This window comes from Bombina bombina, chromosome 3 (assembly GCF_027579735.1).
Source record: "Bombina bombina isolate aBomBom1 chromosome 3, aBomBom1.pri, whole genome shotgun sequence".
Classification (NCBI taxonomy): Eukaryota; Metazoa; Chordata; class Amphibia; order Anura; family Bombinatoridae; genus Bombina; species Bombina bombina.
This window is the reverse complement of record NC_069501.1, coordinates 9210043-9237386: the sequence shown is the minus strand read 5'-3', so window position 1 is coordinate 9237386 and position 27344 is coordinate 9210043. Positions and strand designations below refer to the sequence as shown.

The 27344-nt window shown below is 40.1% G+C and overlaps 1 protein-coding gene across 1 annotated transcript in view; it reads right to left on the bottom strand.

Annotated features, from left to right (window-relative positions):
• PWP2 (PWP2 small subunit processome component) overlaps positions 1-27344 on the bottom strand; it is a 215214-nt gene that overhangs the window by 117940 nt on the left and 69930 nt on the right. Inside the window, exon 5 of the mRNA XM_053705710.1 lies at positions 25887-26030. Coding sequence (XP_053561685.1) covers positions 25887-26030 — 144 coding nt within the window. The remainder of the gene's footprint in view (positions 1-25886; positions 26031-27344) is intronic.

Sequence of the window (27344 nt, the reverse complement as noted above, 5' to 3'; positions counted from 1 at the left end):
TCTGAGGAAGGGGATACATTATCCTCGAAACGTCACATATTTGATAAGTAAATATTAATACTAATTACTAAATACTATTAATACTAAAAAGCCCAGTGAGTGCAAGTTCTTTGTTTCTTTTTATATATATATATATATATATATATATATATATATATATATATATATATATAGTTTTTTTTCCCACATACACTGTATATGGTTGATGAGACCACAGGATTAATTGAACATGAGGCTATTGACAACAAATTCTAGTCCACTGTAAATTCCAACCCCTACCAGATGGTTTTAGCTGGATAAAGACATGTTTATCATGATTGAAAGTTAGCATAGCTTTGAAGCACACCCTCCTGCTGTGTCAAGCATACAAACATTCTCCTAAAGGAAATATAAAACTCAATGACCATGTTTACTTAACTATATACAGAGTTTTTATGGCTTAAGATAACATAGGGCTAGATTTATTAAAGCTGAGGCGTACAGGGGCACGTATACGCGCCCCTGTACGCCTCAGCTCGCCTGTGGCGGGGCGAAAATACCCGCAGGCATTCGGCATTGCACACGAGCGCAATTTTGCGCTCACGTGCAATCCCGCCCCCTGGCCGCGCACAGCCAATCATGCGCGGGCAGGAGCTGTCAATCTCCTCGGTCGGACTCGACCGAGGAGATTGAATTTCGCCAGTTTAGAGGTGGCGAAGAGCATTATCAAGCAGCGGTCTGGTGACCGCTGCTTGATAAATCACGGCGAGCAAGTTCTTGTGCGAACTTGCTGCCGTAGGGGCTTCATAAATCTAGCCCATAGTCTTTGAAGCCAACAGCACTGCAGGAGGGCAAGGGCCAAGTTGTCATACAGGGACCATTGAGACATTTCACAGCTATGTGTAAATTGTTTCCTGTGAAGCTTCTATGTGCAGGAATCAAACAAATTAGCATTTACAATTCCCTGTATGGCATAAATAAAAATAAATACATTTTGAAAAAGAAATGATGCCAATAGTTTCAAGTATGTTTGAAATAATTCAAATAACCCATATATGTATATATATGTTGAACTGGAACATATTATATTGCTGCATTGAATATATATATATATATAGGAGATAAATTCAGGATGATTATAGATTAAATAACAATTTTAATAATACCATGGTTAAAATATATACATAACATGCTTTCCTGTTTTTCCAGATGGAGCCAAAAGATGACACATACAGGATGGATACATGGGATGAAATAAGTCATATCATATGATTGTGCACTAAATGTTTATAAAATTTTAAATACATCTCTTGAAATATAGTGAGATGGATAGTCACTTTGATGTGATATGACTATAAAATATTGGTATCTGATATCAAAGTATAAATTTTCTGTTAGGCTAAATGAAATATAAATGCTAACAAGAGAAATTTACTAATGCAATAAATTATAATATGTTTAATAGGGAAAATTAAATTAACAATGTACTTATTTTAATATAATGTTAGACACATGATGTTTCATATCAAAATGATCAGAGAGGTGATGTGATACTGCCCCATCTGTGATTGATATTGTGAGGGATTAATGCAAGAAATTATGGCAGTTATTACATATTTTAAAGAAATAATCTCTTTCACTGTTAGAAATTTTCAGGTGAATCTGTTTGTATGCATCTACTGCCACCCGAGGGCCGGAACCCAGTATGACAGTTAAGGGATTTAACTGTTAAAAGATGCGTTTCCATGGTGACCGAGGGCCAATCCAAATAGACATCCCATCTAACCAATGGGATGGTCAGATCTCGTAGGGCCACCCCCATGGTTTCATAAATGAATGAAAACTTATATAAGTATAAGCAGGAGAGAGAGAAAGACACAGAGATTGCTGACTTGAATGATAACTACTGCTGGGCGTTCAAAATACATTAATTCTGAGCAAGCTGACTGCCTTTTCTCATTGATTGCAAATTTACTTATCTGTCTTCTGAGATGAAACAAGGAGTTCTTGGTAACTGAACTATCAATTTTGATCATTTTGGTAACGTGTATATATATATATATATATATATATATATATATAAAAAAGAAAGAGGGTTGCAATTAATATTTTAACACAAATATATGCATAGTTACTGCAGTTTAAATTACAGTTGATAATTACAGTTGATAGATTTAAAGAGCAGTCTGTATTTTTGCTTATATTCATAGTCCTATATGTAACGTATACGTTTGTCTCTTGAATGCTAAATAATTCATCTGTGCAAAATATAGAATTTATATATATCTTAGAATTGATTTTAATTATAAGTAACTAAGAATTGGTTCCAGCTTAAATAGACATTTTTAAAGTAACGGTTTACAGTAAGAATATATGTAGTTTTAGTATCCTAATTAGAATTGTATTAGAATCAATTGCAGCTAAATAGCTGAGTATATATATCTATATATTGCCCTATTGTTTACTAAGCACTATTAGTTGAGTTGTATTATTTGGATGCTAGTAGTTAAAGATTTTAAGTCTCATTGTATTAACTGGTTGAAATTTTTACTGTGAATAAGATAAATTTGCATGAACTCTGCATAGCATATTTTAAATAGTTTTTAAACGCATATAATATTGACTCATATTCTGGTTCTTACAAATATATATATTTCAATATGCTCATAGATATTTACTAATAAAAAGAACTCAGGTATTTATATTAATTTTATTGTATTAGTATATGCATATTTGATTGTGGGTTTAGCTTAAAGAAAGATTGTTAAATATATCAAATTATAACCCTGCCATATACTCACATATTGTTTGGAGAGTACTGCTAAGATTCTTATAAATATACTGACAATACTACAAAATTGTTTTTCCCTTAATGTGTTTCCAATTACTTTTTTACCAGCTGCAGAGCATAAAATGTATGAGATTTGCTTTTTAAGGTTTATTTGTGTATATGAATTTGCTGATTTTGTGTTTTGAAGCCACAACCTATTAAAATGGGCTGAGCTTGTAGGTATAATCAGATCTCATTACTTTATCACATTGTGTAAATATACCTGCTCCTTTTATCTTATATCTGCCCATATACCAATCACCAATACTTGGAGAGAACAATGGAAAATTAACATTTTATTACTTTTTCTCTTCTATAACCCACTGGGAGTGCAATTTCTTCTACTGGCTGTGCTAACACAGCTTGGCCTTAAGGCCAAAAACTTTCAGGATGGGTGGGGATACCACAGGCTAGATAAACAATTTCAAATGCCAATATAAGGGCAATGAAAATATTTGTAAACAATTGAATACACTCCAGCAGGTAAAGTGGATCATTGGGAACAAATTAAAGAGGATACAATTTTTGAGTAAACTGTCCCTTTAAGTCATACTGTTAAGAACAAATTTGGAAACCTCACTTTTAAGTATATATTCTAGGTAATTAAGGTAGCTATTATATTGGCCACTTCATGGCCGTTTGATATAGGGAAGGTAAAAGGCTTTTAAGCTACATGTATGACCCTTACAAAACTATTAACTTGATGAAAATATGACTTCTATGGTATATAGCGGATTAGGAAACTAAAACCTGGTAATTGAGAAGAAACGCCTCACCAAGATTTACTGCTAGCTAACTTGGGTCAACAAGCTGACGAACAATGGGGGGGGGGGATAATTCAGCGGGTGAGCACCACTACATAGGTATGGGGTGTGGGGTGCAGAGCTCTCAAAAGCTTAATGGTGCCAAGAGTACTTTATGTAGGTACCTAAAGATTATGTTGTATGCTCTCCATGGAGTTCTTTGCTATGATGTAATAAAGAGGGGGATATAAAAAGTGAAGAGTATAATACGTGAGAACTCTAATTCGAAGCTGGATGTAACCCATCAGGAGCCCATGATAGCACATGGGGGGGGGGGGGGATATTGATGTAATGATACATAAAATAATCTAATCAGTGACACCAAATATGCCAGCTTTTTCAATCTAACGGGTGCAAAGCCTTAAAGCCTCAAGAATATAAATGGGGCTGTATCTTGCTTGAGATGTCTGCTAATATCTACGAACAAGGAGTGAAGAATAATCAATCTCTGTAGATAGTGGGCTATAATCTTTGTATGAGTTCCTTATAAGGAGGAATTCAACTAAGTTGGGAGTATCAGGATGAAGGTGGATGCTATCATAGGTGTAGTGTCTGATAAATACTAACCAGAAGATCTAGGAGATAAAAAGTTTGTGCTATAAAGGAAAGTATACCAAGCAATATTAAGAACTCAGCTTGCTTTAGATTGGACTTTATAGATATCTCCCTATTAGTATCAAATAACATGTGACATAACAATAGAACAAGGATGTATATCGGTTAATACAAGTTCCTCAGCATAATACACAGGCATGAAATGAGATTGAAGCAATAAAGCTATATTAGGCTAAATATCACATGGGAGCTATATTGTGGGTTGTAGTGAGTGCTTCTATGATACTTCAATATAGGCGTACTCTTGACAAAAGTAACCTCACACTTTACCCCATGAGAGCATCTAAACAGAGTAAACATATTGAGAGGTGTGATAGAATTCTATAGGAAAATAAGTAATGACCCAGGAAGGGTACTCGTATGCTAGACCAAGCGGGAACGTACAGCAACATAAACAACTTCCATTTTAAAAAGAGATGTGCCTGATTATAACTGGTATACTAGAGGAAGTACGGAGCTAATAAAAGTAAAGCCCCCTCAATCCTAATATAGCTGCAGAGTCATTAGTGCTAAGCTATAATCAAGAGTTCCTACAGAACAACACAGCTCCAAAACAAGGTGTATATCAGGTTGTATACATAAACATATAAAGAACTATGGAAATGAAATGGTAGCTGCATTTTCTGAAACTAATTCAAGTTAGCTCTAGACTATAGCCATGCTACCCAAGTATGGTATTAGCAACTGGGACAATATAGTTTTATATTATAAAGAGCAAGTAGATAAGAATAGTGATCTCGCTCAGGTGCTTATAAGATTATAACCAAGCATTTTCTGGCTGCAGAGACTACGGTGGTAATACAAAATAACAAATATACCAGCTGTACTCAGACTATCAGTCGTCATCAAAAGGCTATACTGACACTCATATTTTGTCTATAAAAGTATACATGAAGCAATCACAGGATCTGTCTCCACAACACAGCAATGTAACACCCATCTAATATCTTGCATTTACCCAACCCCCACCCTGCAAGCCCCAAAGAAGAGAGGTCCCAGGTTCCATCTTGTATATATGGCAGTCTTGTATTTCTCGAGTAGCTCACCAAAATATTCCCCAACGTGGGGGGAGCTAATTTGGGCCTCATGGCTGTATCGGGTGCTCCGATCTTTCACAGCCTGGTATCCAGGGTTGGCAGAAAGGAATGTAGAGATTAGGCTCCACGCCGGGGAGCCGGCCGCATATCCCCAGCGAGAAGCCGAAGGTAAGTCACATGTTTCCACAGTGGCGTTGGTATCCGTAGTAAGAAGAGTCGGCTGAAGCTCTGCCACTGACTGTAATGCCTCCAAAAGTTTCCATCCATCTGTCAAACCAGGCTCTGAATCTCCGGTGCCGCCGTGGCTTAGTAATGCTGTGGGTCTTAGAACACTCCCCACCTCGTCAGTACTGATTACAATCTGTGAAGCAGTTGGAGGATGGGGTAGGGGCCCTTGTTCACTGAGAAGAGAATCCATCTCAGTTACTGTATCAGAGGTCAGCCATACTGGTTGTCTAGGCATTCCCTCCAGGCCTGTATCTCTGACCGTGGCTATTAGATCAACAAATCTCTCGACCACCTTATGCTCAAGCTCCCTGAGAAGGGAATGCAATATTGAAGGCATATCTCAGTAATTAAGGTATTATACGTAGGCTTTAGGTTTGTGAGGCCTCTCACAACATGGTTCCACTGAAGCACTAGGAGCACGATCTCAGCAAATTCACTCAATCCCTGACGAACTCCATAAAGTATAGTGGGTCTTGGATTTTATAGCTGAAATCGAAGTTTATATTTATAGATAAGACCTTGATATTAGTTTTTAGAGTTATGAGCTACACCTAAGCACGTCCAGCCACTCCAAAAGTTGGCTCCGCCCCCTCAACATAGTATTTCAAAGCTCTTACCACATCCAAAGAATGTAAAGATCTTTCAAGAGAATTCTTAGGAATAGGACACAAGGAAGGAACAACATTTTCCCTAGTAATGTTGTTAGAATTCACAACTTTAGGCAAACATTTAAACGAAGTCCGCAAATCAACTTTATCTTGATGGAAAAATCAGATAAGGAGACTCACAAGAGAGAGCCGACAACTCAGAAACTCTTCTAGCAGAAGAGATAAGCAAAAAAAATAACACTTTCCAAGAAAGTAGTTTAATATCCAAAGAATGCATAGGCTCAAAAGGAGTAACCTGCAAAATCCTTAAAAACAAATTGAGACTCCAAGGAGGAGAAATATACTTAAAAGGGACAACCAAAGTCTGAACAAAACAGTGAATATCAGAATGTTTAGCAATTTTTCTATGAAATAAGACAGAAAGAGCAGAGATTTGTCCTTTCAAAGTATTTGCAGACAAACCCTTATCCAAACCATCCTGAAGAAACTGTAAAATCCTAGGAACTCTAAAAGAATGCCAAGAGAATTTATGAGAGGAACACCATGAAATATAGGTTTTACAAACCCGATAATAAATCTTCCTTGAAACAGAGTTACAAGCCTGTAAAATAGTGCTAATCACTGAGTCAGAGAAACCTCTATGACTAAGAACTAAGCGTTCAATTTCTATACCTTCAAATTTAGAGATATGAGATCCTGATGGAAAAACGGTCCTTGAGACAGAAGGTCTGGCCTTAAAGGAAGTGGCCAAGGATGGCAACTGGACATCCGGACCATATCTGCATACCAAAACCTGTGAGGCCATGATGGTGCTAACAAACACATGAGATTGTTCCATTATGATCTTGGAGACCACCCTTGGAAGAAGTACCGGAGGCGGAAAAATGTAAGCAGGTTAGTAAAACCAAGGAACTGCTAAAGCATCCACCATCTCCGCCTGAGGATCCTTGGATCTGGAAAGGTATCTGGGAAGTTTCTTGTTCAGATGAGAGGCCATCAGATCTATTTCTGCAAGACCCCACATCTGCACAATCTGATAAAACACATCTGGATGGAGAGACCACTCCCCCCCCGGATATAAAGTCTGACTACAGAGATATTTCGCTCCCAATTGTCTACACCTGGGATATGAATCGCAGAAATTAGACAAGAGTTGGACTCTGCCCAAGAAAGTATCCGAGATACTTCTTTCATTGCTAAATGACTGAGTCCCTCCCTGATGATTAACATATGCCACAGTTGTGATATTGTCTGTCTGAAAACGAATGAAAAGTTCTCTCTTTAATAGAGGCCAAGCCTGAAGAGCTCTTAAAATAGCACGGAGTTCTAAAATATTGATTGGTAACCTCGTACCTTGAGGATTCCAAACTCCTTGTGCTGTCAGAGAACCCCAGACAGCTCCACAACCTGTAAGACTTGCATCCGTTGAGATCACAGTCCAGGAAGGACGAACAAAGGAGGCCCCTTGAACAATACAGTGATTGTCCAACCACCAAGACAAAGAGAGTTGAGTGTTGGGATTTAAGTATATCAGCTGTGATATCCGAGTATAATCCCTGCACCATTGATTCAGTATGCAAAGATGCAGAGGTCTCATATTAAAACGAGCAAAGGGGATCGCGTCCGATGCTGCAGTCATGAGACCTAAAATGTCCATGCACATAGCCACTGAAGGGAATGATCGAGACTTAAGGTTTAGACAAGCTAAAACCAATTTCATTTGTCTCGTCTGTTAAAGACAGAGTCATGGACACTGAATCTATCTGGAAACCTAAAAAGGTGACCCTTGTTTGAGGAATCAAGAAACGGTTTGTAAATTGATCCTCCAACCATGCCTTTGAAGAAACCACACTAGTTGTTTCGTGTGAGATACTTCTAAATGAAAAGACTGAGCTGGTACCAAGATATCGTCTAAATAAGGAAACTCTGCAATACCCTGCTCTCTGATTACAGATAGAAGGGCACCGAGAACCTTTGAGAAGATTCTTGGAGCTGTCGCTAGGCCAAATGGAAGAGCGACAAAATTGGTAATGCTTATCTAGAAAAGATAATCTCAAAAACCAATAGTGGTCTGGATGAATTGGTATCTGAAGATAAGCATCTTGTAAGTCTATTGTGGACATAAAATGACCTTGCTGAACAAAAGGAAGAATAGTCCTTATAGTCACCATCTTGAAAGTTGGGACTCTTACAAAACTATTTAAAAACTTCAGATACAGAACTAGTCTGAAAGAATTCTCTTTCTTTGGGACAATGAATAGATTTGAATAGAAACCCAAACCCTGTTCCTGGAGAGGAACTGGTACAATCACCCCTAAAACCTCTAGGTCTGAAACACATTTAAGAAAATATATAAATGTGATACAAAGATTGTGGATCAAAAGTTCTCAGACAGTCAATGGTGGGTGCTGGGAGCTAGTAACTGGGCCGTTACTTTTGCAACAAGCAGCTAGCAGTTAGCAATAAAGATCATTATGTCCATATCAAAAACATTGAACGCTGTAAGCAACCATAAAGTAACTATCATAATCATAACCAAATCAGTCCAAAAATAGCTGACAGTGTGTGGCGAGAATTGTGTATAAAAAAGGCTGTATACTTATAAACACAGTGGTGACACTCTCAGAGGCTGTATAAACCTAAACGTGTCTTACACCAATTGATACACCATTCACAATTCATAATTCCCACTTTACCAGCTAAGGTACTGCAAACAAGGTAAATAATGACAAGTGTTACTTGGTTACACCTCCGCTGCTCCTGGTTCTCGGCGTCTCTTCAGTGAGTATCGCCGTTCGCGGTTCCTCCTTCCTTACAAGTGACACACAGAGCGTCTAACGTACCTTGCGCTCCGGTGTTGATGCCGCTCGTCACGGCTGATCTGTATTGGATATCCCGCGGTTGTAGCAGTTCTTCTTTCTGAAGTTCGGCGGTTGTCCCAGCGTGTTTCAGGCGGCTTGTAGAAATGTTTGGCTGCTAGCTGCACAAGCCCAGATGCTCCTCCCACCAAATAGGAGGTAAGGTGATAGGCCAATAGTTCCGGCAGGTAACAAAGGAAACAAATACTGAATGGAGTCCCAGTACTCCACGGTAAAATATGTAAAAAAGAAAGTTCCTTTGTAGTTTCTTGAAAATGACACAGAGCTGAGATAAATAAAAAAGAAAAAGTCTTTATTGTGAATCCATGAAACAAACAAGTGCTCCTTGTGAATTAAAAAATGAGAGAAAAAGAGTTTGACCGGTTTCGGTCTCTGGGACCGTAGTCATAAACATTAAAAACTACCTGGTGTGCAGGACTTATAAATCAAATGGTATCCCCCTATTGGAGGATCCAATACCTCCCATTTTAACTATTTGTTATCTTACTTAACTTCAACAATAAGACACATTAGAGTATGTGGTAAATATCAAACAGAGCATAATATAATTATTCGTTTTGAAAACCTAATAGAAACTGATCTAATCAAATGGGCTTATAAATTGAGATTAGAGCATTGTGTATTAACACTATGTATATATGGAGTTAGATATACAAGTTAAACCAAACACTGGGAATAGCATCTCCTTTCTTAATTTCTTGTTCAGTGTTGTTTATGTACATGTTAAATAAATATACCAAACCAATAAACATTTGACTGTCATCTATTAAACATTAATCTGTTGGAACACCAAATCCTTCTTGGAGCTTGAGGCCAATTTGAAACTCCCATGGGATAATTAGTATATAGTTCTAATCTATAAAAAATTAAAATATATATTTATAGGTGTATCCGTATGGTGAGTTATTAAACATATTTGTATCTACAGGTTCTAATTATAGTACCACCCGGGGTTATACCACCCAGGGCTATATAAAGTTGGAGACCAGAGGCCTACAGGAGCCGAAGAGCTCACCTATTCCAATAATTAATAATGTCGAACTCAGAATTGAATCCAACAGGTAGCAGGCTACCCAACTTGTGTATCCAATAAATTTCCTGTCGTGACAAAATCTGGAATTTGTCGCCCCCCCTGGGGGGTTTTTGGATCAATTCTATAGCCTGCCACCTGAAGGATCCAACCTCGCCATTATGTACCTCCAAAAAATGTCTTGATAGAGCAGAAACTGCTCTTTCCTTATTGATGTGAGCCAAATGTTCTTTCACCCTCGTGCCCACCTCTCTTGTAGTTCTACCAACATACTGTCTATTACAGGAAACGCATTCAACTAAATAGACCACATATTTGCTCTTACACTTTATGCAGCCTCTTGTTTCAAATGATTCTCCAGTGGTGGCAGAAACAAAATTTTTGGAGACATGGATGTACTCACAGGATCTGCAGGTGCGTTTACCGCACCTGTAGGTTCCCTTAAACTGTAACCATGAACTCTCAGTCTGTTTGTTCTTGAGAAGGCTTGGAGAGAGAATGTTGCCTAATGTCATATTGCGTTTATATACAAATTGACAACCTTCACTTATTGGTTTTCTCAATTGTCTATCTCCTCTAAGAATAGGCAAGTTTCGTCGTATGACATTACAGACCTGGTAGTACTGGTTAGAGTACGCTGTTACAAACAAAGGCTTTTGATGAGCATCTTGCTTTCCAGTAAGGCCCTCTCTTTTTCGTGGCACCAATAAATCACTCCTCTCCATCATTTGTACTTCTCTGAAAGCTCCATCAACAACCTTCTCAGGGTAGTTTCGGCTCTGAATCTCCTCCTGAGTTTCTCACTCTCCTTCCTAAAATCCTCACTACGGGTACAGTTGTGTTTTACACGCAAAAACTGTCCCTTAGCTATACCTTTAAAAACATGCCCAGGGTGGTTACTTTGGGCATGCAAAATGGAATTGCCGGATATTGGTTTACGGAAAAGAGAGGAGACAATATTTCTATTCTGGCAATCTGAGGTCAGTGTGACATCCAAGTAATTGATACTGGTTTTCTGCCAATCATAAGTGAATTTGAGCTCAACAGAATTGGAGTTTAAATATTCCACGAAATCTTTGGCTAATATCGGACCTCCAGACCAAATTATAAGGATATCATCTATAAATCTCATTTACCTGATGACATATGGTGAGTAAATGTTTCCATCTCCAAAGACGTGGAACCGCTCCCACCACCCCATAAAAATGTTGGCGTAGGACGGGGCAAATTTAGCCCCCATAGCGGTTCCACGCCTCTGGAGATGGAAATCATTAGCAAAGTTAAAAAAGTTATGCTTCAAGAGAAACTCAATGACCCTTAATATGTATTCCTGATGTTCATCCATGAGACCTGTATATCTCTTCAGATAGAATTTGACAGCCTCTAACCCAAACTCATGAGGTATGGAGGAATACAGGGAGACCACATCTATGGTCAACCAACTGTATCCCTCCTCCCACACTACTTCCTCTAGTATAGATAGAGTGTGTGTGGTATCTCTCAAGTAGCTGGGTAGTCTTTGTACCAGAGGCTGCAAAAATTGGTCAACCCACCTAGATAGTGGTTCTGTCAAGGAGCCAATACCTGCCACTATAGGGCGACCCCTAACATCCTCAAGGCTCTTATGGACCTTCGGGAGATGGTGGAAGATGGGCATTACAGGGTTTTCTACCATCAGACAATCATATGTCTTTTTATCTAGAATGCCCATCTCCAAACCATCATCCAGAAGGTCCCTTAGCAATGTTTGATAATTCAAGGTAGGATCTCTACTAAGGGCTGTGTAGGCTTCTGGATCTCTGAGTTGTCTGTGGGCTTCGCCCTCATACATACTCCTGTCCATCACCACCACACTACCCCCCTTATCTGACTGTCTTATCACTATACTCTCATTGTTTTGAAGAGTGGTCACTGCCTCTCTTTCTCTCCTAGTCAGGTTAGAGGGCCCTTTGTTTTCTTGTTTGCACAATTCAGTCAAATCCTCTACCACTCTCTTGTGGAATACTTCTAGGCTCTTCCCTCTGACCTGAACAGGGTAGAAATTGGATCTCGACCTTAATTTGACAGTTTAAATTTCAAAATTACTGGTAACTTCATTTTCATGAGAGATCCTCTAAATCAGTCAAAGCACAGACATCCTGAAATGTCATATTATCCCTAGTCGTCAGGCTGGCCTGTTGTTGTATTTCGGGTCCACTTAAGCTGCTGTTAGGAAAATATTTCCTAAGTGTAAGATCCCTCACCAATCTGTTCACATCCAAGATTGTCTGGAACAAGTCAAAATCCCGTGAGGGAACAAAACCCAAACCATAATTCAACACTTTATTCTCTACTGTCGTCAATACATGTGAGGAGAGATTGATCACAGTGGTCTCTTTTATTGGTACTTCTGCCTCAAGGCACTCCTGTTGCCCCTCACTGGGTAACGACGATTGCTCGTCTCTGGTGGGGGTAGATCTGTAGTCCCCCTCCCTCCCCCTTGGGGTTGCCTGGGGGCCCAGTGAAAAACCTGAGTTTCAGAAGTGTTGGCAATTTGCCCCTGTCGGTTACTCCTAGTATCCATATGATAATGGGATCTCCCTCGCCCCCTATGACTGCCTCTTTTGGGTACTGCCCCTTTACTCTGGTGATCTTTAAGGATACCCTTAATAGGCTGTACTTCAGCGGCCCCCCCCTCATTACTCAATTGAGGTTGGGGAAAACTATTGTCCTCAGGTTCAGAGCTTGAATAACCATCTGCCTCGAAACTTGAGGCAAACCTATCCTCATCTGTTAAATCAGGCTCTGATTCTGAAAACCCCACCTTTTTTGGGGTTTCTGCTGTGCGATTTCTCTGTCTCCAATTACCCTGTCTTTTGTTTTTTTCTTTATTATTGGTAGTCTGATCATTCTGGCCAACACTCTGTCTATTTGACCAGACTCTACTTCTTTCTCGTTTTCGCCAAACATAGACTACTCCTTTGTTGTAGTCTTTCTGGTCACGAATAAACTTAGAGTTTCGTCTGAATGATCAGCTTCCTAGATTCAGACATAGTTTGCTTTAGAATATCATCATATTTAGGATAAATTTCATGTTGTTGATACTTATTCATTTCAACCTGTAAATCCAAAATCTTATTCTTTACATCATTCAACAGCATATCCTTATACTCTATAAGCAGTGTAATTAGTTTGAGTGAGCAGTCTGTAAGGGCTTGGTTCCATTTATCAATAAAAATAGTGTCTTTGATATCATAAGTAGGAAATTTATTAATTCTCAGGCCTCGTGGAATCATATTTAGGCTGAGATATTTGGATAAAATCCACTTGTCCCACTTTAATTTTTGTTCTTTAATCTTCAAGTATTCCATATCCATGAAAAAATCCCCAAGTTGGGTATTAGGTACATCTTGCTCAAAGACATCTGCTAATTCCAATAAATCCAAATCGTCATCATCTGTGTCTTTAAGTGAATAAAAGGAGACACCACTAGCCATATCTGTCATGGGTAATATAAACAACTAACAGCTCTGTGTCAGGAACTATAATTATATGCAGCTTCTAAAACGTTCCCCCAAAGTCCAGTACTAAAATGTATCCACAACTGGGAAAGTACATATATAAATGTGATACAAAGATTGTGGATCAAAAGTTCTCAGACAGTCAATGGTGGGTGCTGGGAGCTAGTAACTGGGCCGTTACTTTTGCAACAAGCAGCTAGCAGTTAGCAATAAAGATCATTATGTCCATATCAAAAACATTGAACGCTGTAAGCAACCATAAAGTAACTATCATAATCATAACCAAATCAGTCCAAAAATAGCTGACAGTGTGTGGCGAGAATTGTGTATAAAAAAGGCTGTATACTTATAAACACAGTGGTGACACTCTCAGAGGCTGTATAAACCTAAACGTGTCTTACACCAATTGATACACCATTCACAATTCCCACTTTACCAGCTAAGGTACTGCAAACAAGGTAAATAATGACAAGTGTTACTTGGTTACACCTCCGCTGCTCCTGGTTCTCGGCGTCTCTTCAGTGAGTATCGCCGTTCGCGGTTCCTCCTTCCTTACAAGTGACACACAGAGCGTCTAACGTACCTTGCGCTCCTGTGTTGATGCCGCTCGTCACGGCTGATCTGTATTGGATATCCCGCGGTTGTAGCAGTTCTTTCTGAAGTTCGGCGGTTGTCCCAGCGTGTTTCAGGCGGCTTGTAGAAATGTTTGGCTGCTAGCTGCACAAGCCCAGATGCTCCTCCCACCAAATAGGAGGTAAGGTGATAGGCCAATAGTTCCGGCAGGTAACAAAGGAAACAAATACTGAATGGGAGTCCCAGTACTCCACGGTAAAATATGTAAAAAAGAAAGTTCCTTTGTAGTTTCTTGAAAATGACACAGAGCTGAGATAAATAAAAAAGAAAAAGTCTTTATTGTGAATCCATGAAACAAACAAGTGCTCCTTGTGAATTAAAAAATGAGAGAAAGAGTTTGACCGGTTTCGGTCTCTGGGACCGTAGTCATAAACATTAAAAACTACCTGGTGTGCAGGACTTATAAATGAAATGGTATCCCCCTATTGGAGGATCCAATACCTCCCATTTTAACTATTTGTTATCTTACTTAACTTCAACAATAAGACACATTAGAGTATGTGGTAAATATCAAACAGAGCATAATATAATTATTCGTTTTGAAAACCTAATAGAAACTGATCTAATCAAATGGGGTTATAAATTGAGATTAGAGCATTGTGTATTAACACTATGTATATATAGAGTTAGATATACAAGTTAAACCAAACACTGGGAATAGCATCTCCTTTCTTAATTTCTTGTTCAGTGTTGTTTATGTACATGTTAAATAAATATACCAAACCAATAAACATTTGACTGTCATCTATTAAACATTAATCTGTTGGAACACCAAATCCTTCTTTAAATTATTATGATTGGCAGAAAACCAGTATCAATTACTTGGATGTCACACTGACCTCAGATTGCCAGAATAGAAATATTGTCTCCTCTCTTTTCCGTAAACCAATATCCGGCAATTCCATTTTGCATGCCCAAAGTAACCACCCTGGGCATGTTTTTAAAGGGATAGCTAAGGGACAGTTTTTGCGTGTAAAACGCAACCGTACCCGTAGTGAGGATTTTAGAAAGGAGAGTGAGAAACTCAGGAGGAGATTCAGAGCCCGAAACTACCCTGAGAAGGTTGTTGATGGAGCTTTCAGAGAAGTACAAATGATGGAGAGGAGTGATTTATTGGTGCCACGAAAAAGAGAGGGCCTTACTGGAAAGCAAGATGCTCATCAAAAGCCTTTGTTTGTAACGGCGTACTCTAACCAGTACTACCAGGTCTGTAATGTCATACGACGAAACTTGCCTATTCTTAGAGGAGATAGACAATTGAGAAAACCAATAAGTGAAGGTTGTCAATTTGTATATAAACGCAATATGACATTAGGCAACATTCTCTCTCTCCAAGCCTTCTCAAGAACAAACAGACAGAGTTCATGGTTACAGTTTAAGGGAACCTACAGGTGCGGTAAACGCACCTGCAGATCCTGTGAGTACATCCATGTCTCCAAAAATTTTGTTTCTGCCACCACTGGAGAATCATTTTAAACAAGAGGCTGCATAAAGTGTAAGAGCAAATATACAAGAGAGGTGGGCACGAGGGTGAAAGAACATTTGGCTCACATCAATAAGGAAAACAGAATTTATGTTTACCTGATAAATTACTTTCTCCAACGGTGTGTCCGGTCCACGGCGTCATCCTTACTTGTGGGATATTCTCTTCCCCAACAGGAAATGGCAAAGAGCCCAGCAAAGCTGGTCACATGATCCCTCCTAGGCTCCGCCTACCCCAGTCATTCGACCGACGTTAAGGAGGAATATTTGCATAGGAGAAATCATATGGTACCGTGGTGACTGTAGTTAAAGAAAATAAAATATCAGACCTGATTAAAAAAAAACCAGGGCGGGCCGTGGACCGGACACACCGTTGGAGAAAGTAATTTATCAGGTAAACATAAATTCTGTTTTCTCCAACATAGGTGTGTCCGGTCCACGGCGTCATCCTTACTTGTGGGAACCAATACCAAAGCTTTAGGACACGGATGAAGGGAGGGAGCAAATCAGGTCACCTAAATGGAAGGCACCACGGCTTGCAAAACCTTTCTCCCAAAAATAGCCTCAGAAGAAGCAAAAGTATCAAACTTGTAAAATTTGGTAAAAGTGTGCAGTGAAGACCAAGTCGCTGCCCTACATATCTGATCAACAGAAGCCTCGTTCTTGAAGGCCCATGTGGAAGCCACAGCCCTAGTGGAATGAGCTGTGATTCTTTCGGGAGGCTGCCGTCCGGCAGTCTCGTAAGCCAATCTGATGATGCTTTTAATCCAAAAAGAGAGAGAGGTAGAAGTTGCTTTTTGACCTCTCCTTTTACCGGAATAAACAACAAACAAGGAAGATGTTTGTCTAAAATCCTTTGTAGCATCTAAATAGAATTTTAGAGCGCGAACAACATCCAAATTGTGCAACAAACGTTCCTTCTTTGAAACTGGTTTCGGACACAGAGAAGGTACGATAATCTCCTGGTTAATGTTTTTGTTAGAAACAACTTTCGGAAGAAAACCAGGTTTAGTACGCAAAACCACCTTATCTGCATGGAACACCAGATAAGGAGGAGAACACTGCAGAGCAGATAATTCTGAAACTCTTCTAGCAGAAGAAATTGCAACCAAAAACAAAACTTTCCAAGATAATAATTTAATATCAACGGAATGCAAGGGTTCAAACGGAACCCCCTGAAGAACTGAAAGAACTAAATTGAGACTCCAGGGAGGAGTCAAAGGTTTGTAAACAGGCTTGATTCTAACCAGAGCCTGAACAAAGGCTTGAACATCTGGCACAGCTGCCAGCTTTTTGTGAAGTAACACCGACAAGGCGGAAATCTGTCCCTTCAGGGAACTTGCAGATAATCCTTTTTCCAATCCTTCTTGAAGGAAGGATAGAATCCTAGGAATCTTAACCTTGTCCCAAGGGAATCCTTTAGATTCACACCAACAGATATATTTTTTCCAAATCTTGTGGTAAATCTTTCGAGTTACAGGCTTTCTGGCCTGAACAAGAGTATCGATAACAGAATCTGAGAATCCTCGCTTCGATAAAATCAAGCGTTCAATCTCCAAGCAGTCAGCTGGAGTGAAACCAGATTCGGATGTTCGAACGGACCCTGAACAAGAAGGTCTCGTCTCAAAGGTAGCTTCCAAGGTGGAGACGATGACATATTCACCAGATCTGCATACCAAGTCCTGCGTGGCCACGCAGGAGCTATCAAGATCACCGACGCCCTCTCCTGATTGATCCTGGCTACCAGCCTGGGGATGAGAGGAAACGGCGGGAACACATAAGCTAGTTTGAAGGTCCAAGGTGCTACTAGTGCATCCACTAGAGCCGCCTTGGGATCCCTGGATCTGGACCCGTAGCAAGGAACTTTGAAGTTCTGACGAGAGGCCATTAGATCCATGTCTGGAATGCCCCACAGCTGAGTGACTTGGGCAAAGATTTCCGGATGGAGTTCCCACTCCCCCGGATGCAATGTCTGACGACTCAGAAAATCCGCTTCCCAATTTTCCACTCCTGGGATGTGGATAGCAGACAGGTGGCAGGAGTGAGACTCCGCCCATAGAATGATTTTGGTCACTTCTTCCATCGCTAGGGAACTCCTTGTTCCCCCCTGATGGTTGATGTACGCAACAGTCGTCATGTTGTCTGATTGAAACCGTATGAACTTGGTCCTCGCTAGCTGAGGCCAAGCCTTGAGAGCATTGAATATCGCTCTCAGTTCCAGAATATTTATCGGTAGAAGAGATTCTTCCCGAGACCAAAGACCCTGAGCTTTCAGGGATCCCCAGACCGCGCCCCAGCCCATCAGACTGGCGTCGGTCGTGACAATGACCCACTCTGGTCTGCGGAATGTCATCCCTTGTGACAGGTTGTTCAGGGACAGCCACCAACGGAGTGAGTCTCTGGTCCTCTGATTTACTTGTATCTTTGGAGACAAGTCTGTATAGTCCCCATTCCACTGACTGAGCATGCACAGTTGTAATGGTCTTAGATGAATGCGCGCAAAAGGAACTATGTCCATTGCCGCTACCATCAACCCGATCACTTCCATGCACTGAGCTATGGAAGGAAGAGGAACGGAATGAAGTATCCGACAAGAGTCTAGAAGTTTTGTTTTTCTGGCCTCTGTTAGAAAAATCCTCATTTCTAAGGAGTCTATAATTGTTCCCAAGAAGGGAACCCTTGTTGACGGGGATAGAGAACTCTTTTCCACGTTCACTTTCCAGCCGTGAGATCTGAGAAAGGCCAGGACGATGTCCGTGTGAGCCTTTGCTTGAGGAAGGGACGACGCTTGAATCAGAATGTCGTCCAGGTAAGGTACTACTGCAATGCCCCTTGGTCTTAGCACCGCTAGAAGGGACCCTAGTACCTTTGTGAAAATCCTTGGAGCAGTGGCTAATCCGAAAGGAAGCGCCACGAACTGGTAATGTTTGTCCAGGAATGCAAACCTTAGGAACCGATGATGTTCCTTGTGGATAGGAATATGTAGATACGCATCCTTTAAATCCACCGTGGTCATGAATTGACCTTCCTGGATGGAAGGAAGAATAGTTCGAATGGTTTCCATCTTGAACGATGGAACCTTGAGAAACTTGTTTAAGATCTTGAGATCTAAGATTGGTCTGAACGTTCCCTCTTTTTTGGGAACTATGAACAGATTGGAGTAGAACCCCATCCCTTGTTCTCTTAATGGAACAGGAAGAATCACTCCCATTTTTAACAGGTCTTCTACACAATGTAAGAACGCCTGTCTTTTTATGTGGTCTGAAGACAACTGAGACCTGTGGAACCTCCCCCTTGGGGGAAGTCCCTTGAATTCCAGAAGATAACCCTGGGAGACTATTTCTAGCGCCCAAGGATCCAGAACATCTCTTGCCCAAGCCTGAGCGAAGAGAGAGAGTCTGCCCCCCACCAGATCCGGTCCCGGATCGGGGGCCAATATTTCATGCTGTCTTGGTAGCAGTGGCAGGTTTCTTGGCCTGCTTTCCCTTGTTCCAGCCTTGCATTGGTCTCCAAGCTGGCTTGGCTTGAGAAGTATTACCCTCTTGCTTAGAGGACGTAGCACTTTGGGCTGGTCCGTTTTTACGAAAGGGACGAAAATTAGGTCTATTTTTTGCCTTGAAAGGCCGATCCTGAGGAAGGGCGTGGCCCTTACCCCCAGTGATATCAGAGATAATCTCTTTCAAGTCAGGGCCAAACAGCGTTTTCCCCTTGAAAGGAATGTTTAGTAGCTTGTTCTTGGAAGACGCATCAGCCGACCAAGATTTCAACCAAAGCGCTCTGCGCGCCACAATAGCAAACCCAGAATTCTTAGCCGCTAACCTAGCCAATTGCAAAGTGGCGTCTAGGGTGAAAGAATTAGCCAATTTGAGAGCATTGATTCTGTCCATAATCTCCTCATAAGGAGGAGAATCACTATCGAGCGCCTTTATCAGTTCATCAAACCAGAAACATGCGGCTGTAGTGACAGGGACAATGCATGAAATTGGTTGTAGAAGGTAACCCTGCTGAACAAACATCTTTTTAAGCAAACCTTCTAATTTTTTATCCATAGGATCTTTGAAAGCACAACTATCCTCTATGGGTATAGTGGTGCGTTTGTTTAAAGTAGAAACCGCTCCCTCGACCTTGGGGACTGTCTGCCATAAGTCCTTTCTGGGGTCGACCATAGGAAACAATTTTTTAAATATGGGGGGAGGGACGAAAGGAATACCGGGCCTTTCCCATTCTTTATTAACAATGTCCGCCACCCGCTTGGGTATAGGAAAAGCTTCTGGGAGCCCCGGCACCTCTAGGAACTTGTCCATTTTACATAGTTTCTCTGGGATGACCAACTTTTCACAATCATCCAGAGTGGATAATACCTCCTTAAGCAAAATGCGGAGATGTTCCAACTTAAATTTAAATGCAATCACATCAGGTTCAGCCTGTTGAGAAATGTTCCCTGAATCAGTAATTTCTCCCTCAGACAAAACCTCCCTGGCCCCCTCAGATTGGGTTAGGGGCCCTTCAGAGATATTAATATCAGCGTCGTCATGCTCTTCAGTAACTAGAACAGAGCAGCCACGCTTACGCTGACAAGGGTTCATTTTGGCTAAAATGTTTTTGACAGAATTATCCATTACAGCCGTTAATTGTTGCATAGTAAGGAGTATTGGCGCGCTAGATGTACTAGGGGCCTCCTGAGTGGGCAAGACTCGTGTAGACGAAGGAGGGAATGATGCAGTACCATGCTTACTCCCCTCACTTGAGGAATCATCTTGGGCATCATTGTCATTATCACATAAATCACATTTATTTAAATGAATAGGAATTCTGGCTTCCCCACATTCAGAACACAGTCTATCTGGTAGTTCAGACATGTTAAACAGGCATAAACTTGATAAGAAAGTACAAAAAACGTTTTAAAATAAAACCGTTACTGTCACTTTAAATTTTAAACTGAACACACTTTATTACTGCAATTGCGAAAAAACATGAAGGAATTGTTCAAAATTCACCAAATTTTCACCACAGTGTCTTAAAGCCTTAAAAGTATTGCACACCAAATTTGGAAGCTTTAACCCTTAAAATAACGGAACCGGAGCCGTTTTAAAACTTTAACCCCTTTACAGTCCCTGGTATCTGCTTTGCTGAGACCCAACCAAACCCAAAGGGGAATACGATACCAAATGACGCCTTCAGAAAGACTTTTCTAAGTATCAGAGCTCCTCTCACATGCGACTGCATGCCATGCCTCTCAAAAACAAGTGCGCCACACCGGCGCGAAAATGAGGCTCTGCTTATGCTTTGGGAAAGCCCCTAAGAAATAAGGTGTCTAATACAGTGCCTGCCGATATTATTATATCAAAATACCCAGATAAAATGATTCCTCAAGGCTAAATATGTGTTAATAATGAATCGATTTAGCCCAGAAAAGTCTACAGTCTTAATAAGCCCTTGTGAAGCCCTTATTTACGATCGTAATAAACATGGCTTACCGGATCCCATAGGGAAAATGACAGCTTCCAGCATTACATCGTCTTGTTAGAATGTGTCATACCTCAAGCAGCAAGAGACTGCACACTGTTCCCCCAACTGAAGTTAATTGCTCTCAACAGTCCTGTGTGGAACAGCCATGGATTTTAGTTACGGTTGCTAAAATCATTTTCCTCATACAAACAGAAATCTTCATCTCTTTTCTGTTTCTGAGTAAATAGTACATACCAGCACTATTTCAAAATAACAAACTCTTGATTGAATAATAAAAACTACAGTTAAACACTAAAAAACTCTAAGCCATCTCCGTGGAGATGTTGCCTGTACAACGGCAAAGAGAATGACTGGGGTAGGCGGAGCCTAGGAGGGATCATGTGACCAGCTTTGCTGGGCTCTTTGCCATTTCCTGTTGGGGAAGAGAATATCCCACAAGTAAGGATGACGCCGTGGACCGGACACACCTATGTTGGAGAAAGAGCAGTTTCTGCTCTATCAAGACATTTTTTGGAGGTACATAATGGCGAGGTTGGATCCTTCAGGTGGCAGGCTATAGAATTGATCCAAAAACCCCCCAGGGGGGGCGACAAATTCCAGATTTTGTCACGACAGGAAATTTATTGGATACACAAGTTGGGTAGCCTGCTACCTGTTGGATTCAATTCTGAGTTCGACATTATTAATTATTGGAATAGGTGAGCTCTTCGGCTCCTGTAGGCCTCTGGTCTCCAACTTTATATAGCCCTGGGTGGTATAACCCCGGGTGGTACTATAATTAGAACCTGTAGATACAAATATGTTTAATAATTCCCCATACGGATACACCTATAAATATATATTTTAAATTTTTATAGATTAGAACTATATACTAATTATCCCATGGGAGTTTCAAATTGGCCTCAAGCTCCAGGGCTCCTTTAAAGAAGGATTTGGTGTTCCAACAGATTAATGTTTAATAGATGACAGTCAAATGTTTATTGGTTTGGTATATTTATTTAACATGTACATAAACAACACTGAACAAGAAATTAAGAAAGGAGATGCTATTCCCAGTGTTTGGTTTAACTTGTATATCTAACTCCATATATACATAGTGTTAATACACAATGCTCTAATCTCAATTTATAACCCCATTTGATTAGATCAGTTTCTATTAGGTTTTCAAAACGAATAATTATATTATGCTCTGTTTGATATTTACCACATACTCTAATGTGTCTTATTGTTGAAGTTAAGTAAGATAACAAATAGTTAAAATGGGAGGTATTGGATCCTCCAATAGGGGGATACCATTTAATTTATAAGTCCTGCACACCAGGTAGTTTTTAATGTTTATGACTACGGTCCCAGAGACCGAAACCGGTCAAACTCTTTCTTTCATTTTTTAATTCACAAGGAGCACTTGTTTGTTTCATGGATTCACAATAAAGACTTTCTTTTTTATTTATCTCAGCTCTGTGTCATTTTCAAGAAACTACAAAGGAACTTTCTTTTTTACACATTTAAGAAAAGCCTGAGCCTTCACAGAATTTGTTGGAACATGAGAAAGAATCTTCCCACAGAAGGTCTTATTCTGAAACCTATTCAATACCCTTGAGACATAATATTCTGAATCCACTGATTCTGAACAGAATCTGTCCAAATGTCCTGAAATCATTTCAATCTGCCCCCCACCAGCTGAACTGGATTGAGGGCCGCACCTTCATGCAGTCTTGGAGGCTGGATTTGTTTTTTATATAAGGCTTGGTTTTATTCCAATTTGAATATGGTCTCCAATGAGAACCAGAGGCCTTAGGGGAAGGGGTGTTTTTTTGTTCTCTATTCTGACGAAAGGAACAAAAACTATTAGGAACCTTAAATTTACACTTAGACTTTTTATCTTGGGGCAGAAAAACTACCTTCCCACCAGTGATAGTGGAAATAATAGAATTCAATTGAGAACCAAATAAATTATTACCCTGGAAAGAAAGACAGTAATCTAGATTTAGACACCATGTCAGCATTCCATAATTTAAGCCATAAAGCTCTTCTAGCTAAAATAGCTTAAGACATAGATTTAAAATCGATCTTCTGAATGACATCAAATATAGCATCACAAATAAAATGATTAGCATGTTGAAGCAAAAGAACAATGCTAGACAAATCAGGATCTACTACCTGTTGTGCTAAGCTGTCCAACCAAAAAGTCGAAGCAACAGCCACATCAGTCATAGAAATGGCAGGTCTAAGAATATAGCCAGAATGTAAATAAGCTTTTCTGAGATAAGATTCAATCTTCCTGTCTAAAGGATCCTTAAAAGAAGTACTATCTTCCATAGAAAAAGTAGTATGTTTGGCAAGAGTGGAAATAGCCCCATCAACTTTAGGGATTTTTCCCCAAAACTCTAAATTAGCCACAGATAAAGGATACAACTTCTTTAACCCAGCAGAAGGATTAAAAGAAGTACCAGGTTTAGACCATTCTTTAGTAATCATATCAGAGATAGCATCTGGAATAGTAAAAACCTCAGGAGGTTTAAAAACAGAATTTAAATGGTTTACTGGCTTTGTTATCAAGAAAACTAGACTCTTCAATACCCAAAGTAAGCAAAACTTCCTTCAACAAAGAACAAATATATTCGATCTTAAAAAGATAAGATGTGTCAATTTCAGTGTCTGATGCAGGATCCTCTGATCATCAGCAGAGGATACTTCAGTATGTTGTCGGTCAATACAAATTTCATCAGATTTATGAGAAGTTTTAAAAGACCTTTTACGTTTATTTGAAGGTGGAATAGCAGACATAGCCTTCTCTATAGCTGCAGCAATATAATTCTTCATATCCGCAGGAATATCATGTACATTAGACGTTGAAGAAACAAAAGACGATGTATTTGTACTAATAGAAACATTTATCAGCATGCAATAGATTGTCATGACAAATGCCACATAACTGAGCTGAAGAAATATCAGCTTGTTTGCAATAAACACACTTAGCTTTAGTAGAACTGTGTTAAGGCAGCATGGTTCCTACAGTAACATCAGAGGCAGGATCAGTCTGAGAAATCTTGCAAAAAGGAAAAAAAAATAACATTTAAACAAAATATCCAATTTCCTCATACAGCAGTTTCAGGAATGGGAAACATGCTTATGCTAAAATAATATGCAAAAAAAGCAGGCATCATAGCTCTCTATAATATAAAAAGAGAGCAAGAAGCATTAAAGGAAGAGGGGTAATAACACAAAATTTTTTGGCAGCAAGTATGACGCAAAAGGAAGAAAAAAAATTTTGCGGCAAAAATAACAACAGGAAACAACGCAACTCGCGTCATTACAAGTGCGGCTTTGCGTCCTCGCGAGCCTAGTTTGCCTGCGAAAATTTTGGAAAACAAAGTCAAATTTAAAAGAACTGAAACCCCAGGTAAGAAAAAAATTATTTAAATAAACCTCCCAAAAACATCATTTCCATACTGAAACTATTAGACTGCAAAAGGGAAATATACATAGACCTGACTCATGGCAAATATACACTATAATATAAAGCGCCAAACATAGCTGAGATTGTCTTAAAAAATTATACATACTTACCAGAAGACACCCATCCACATATAGCAGACAGCCAAACCAGTACTGAAAAATATCAGCAGAGGTAATGGTATAGGAGTATAACGTCGATCTGAAAAGGGAGACAGGTGATGAATCCCTGCGACCGATTACAGAGAGCCTTTGAATAGATTTCCCATGGGTGAAACCATAAAATCAATAGGCGATACTCCCTTCACATCCCTCTGACAAACACTGTACTCAGAGGAATTGGGCTTCAGAATGCTTAGAAGCGCCTATCATAGAAGAAATCAAGCACAACTTATTTCACCACCTCCATAGGAGGCAAAGTTTGTAAAATGAAGATATGAGTGAGGTGGGAGGTGTATTTATAGGCATTTTGAGGTTTGGGTAATTTTGCCCCCTCCTGATAGGAAAATATACCCCATATGTCACTAGCTTATGGACTTTTGCTACTTACATGAAAGAAACACTTATTTTAAAGAGGGAAAAAAAATCATGAGTGAAAGTGGGGTTGGATTTATATTATAGTTACTCTGATTTGGCCCATAACGATCAAGTTTACCGTCACTTTAAACTACAAAACTCACAACCTGGGCCAGGTCCCGTTTCTTATCCCACAATCCCAAGATATACCCCCACCATAAACCTAGTAAATCCCTAGTCCTCATCCAGAAAGCCAAATAAAATCTACTTGCACCTCCTCACTGTGCAAGATGGGGCAAGCTCATCCATCAACGCCAACAGAAGCTACTAACACCTCCTCATTTTTCAGTTGCGGCCAAACCCAGCCCTTCATCCTATTGCACAAAGCTACTCACTTCATAACCCATGCCAAACGCCACTCCTCATGCTGCTACCCCAAGCTACTCAGCACTCCTCACACTACAACCCTAACCCACCACTTACTCTGCAAACCTAGATAGTTATTGCTCCTCACCTCACCATTAATATTTGCTTGTCATCTCATACATGTAGCAAATCTCTGCTCTAATGTGATTGTTTAGAATGTAAGCTTACTAGTCCATCTGCTCTGTCACTCATCTATTTTTAAGTGGTTTACACAACCCTTTATGGGTGACGTAGCTGTCTTATTTTACTATTTAATTTTATATCTAATATGTATAAAGCCATATAATTCCCTGAATACCTACTCCTGAATCCAACCCGCTAGCTAGCGGACAAGCCTACAACCTTACTAATCTCCACCCTCATTGTTCTCACACAAAAAAAGCATCACCCCTTACTTGGAATCATCTGTCCAGTCGATACAGGTGGTTTCATCATACGGGCCATAAAATGATTTATCCAACACAAAGGCATTAAATTCCTGATGCTTTGCCGGAGCGTGGTACATTAATGCCACATTACCTTTACAAACCACAAACTTCCTGTGAAGAAAATGAGTAATCAGTGCAAGGAAGACTGACAAAAGTTATAGATGACACAAAACTAGTGTGAGATAGAGACATGACTGAGCAGGGGGTTAGGGTCAGTTACATGAGAAATGAGATAAAACTAGTGTGAGATAGAGACATGACTGAGCAGGGGGTTAGGGTCAGTTACATGAGAAATGAGATACAACTAGTGTGAGATAGAGACATGACTGAGCAGGGGGTTAGGGTCAGTTACATGAGAAATAAGATACAACTAGTGTGAGATAGAGACATGACTGAGCAGGGGGTTAGGGTCAGTTACATGAGAAATAAGATACAACTAGTGTGAGATAGAGACATGACTGAGCAGGGGGCTAGGGTCAGTCACATGAGAGAAAACTAGTGTGAGATAGAGACATGACTGAGCAGGGGGTTAGGGTCAGTTACATGAGAAATGAGATACAACTAGTGTGAGATAGAGACATGACTGAGCAGGGGGCTAGGGTCAGTTACATGAGATAAAACTAGTGTGAGATAGAGACATGACTGAGCAGGGGGTTAGGGTCAGTTACATGAGATAAAACTAGTGTGAGATAGAGACATGACTGAGCAGGAGGTTAGGGTCAGTCACATGAGAAATTAAATACAACTATTGTGAGATAGAGACATGACTGAGCAGGGGGCTAGGGTCAGTCACATGAGAGAAAACTAGTGTGAGATAGAGACATTACTGAGCAGGGGGTTAGGGTCAGTTACATGAGAAATGAGATACAACTAGTGTGAGATAGAGACATGACTGAGCAGGGGGTTAGGGTCAGTTACATGAGAAATAAGATACAACTAGTGTGAGATAGAGACATGACTGAGCAGGGGGTTAGGGTCAGTCACATGAGAAATAAGATACAACTAGTGTGAGATACAGACATGACTGAGCAGGGGGTTAGGGTCAGTCACATGAGATAAAACTAGTGTGAGATAGAGACATGACTGAGCAGGGGGTTAGGGTCAGTTACATGAGAAATGAGATACAACTAGTTTGAGATAGAGACATGACTGAGCAGGGGGTTAGGGTCAGTTAAATGAGATACAACTAGTGTGAGATAGAGACATGACTGAGCAGGAGGTTAGGGTCAGTCACATGAGATACAACTAGTGTGAGATAGAGACATGACTGAGCAGGAGGTTAGGGTCAGCCACATGAGAAATGAGACAAAATTAGTGTGCGATACAGACATGACTGAACGGGGGGTTAGGGTCAGTTACATGAGAAATGAGATAAAACTAGTGTGAGATAGAGACATGACTGAACAGGGGGTTAGGGTCAGTTAC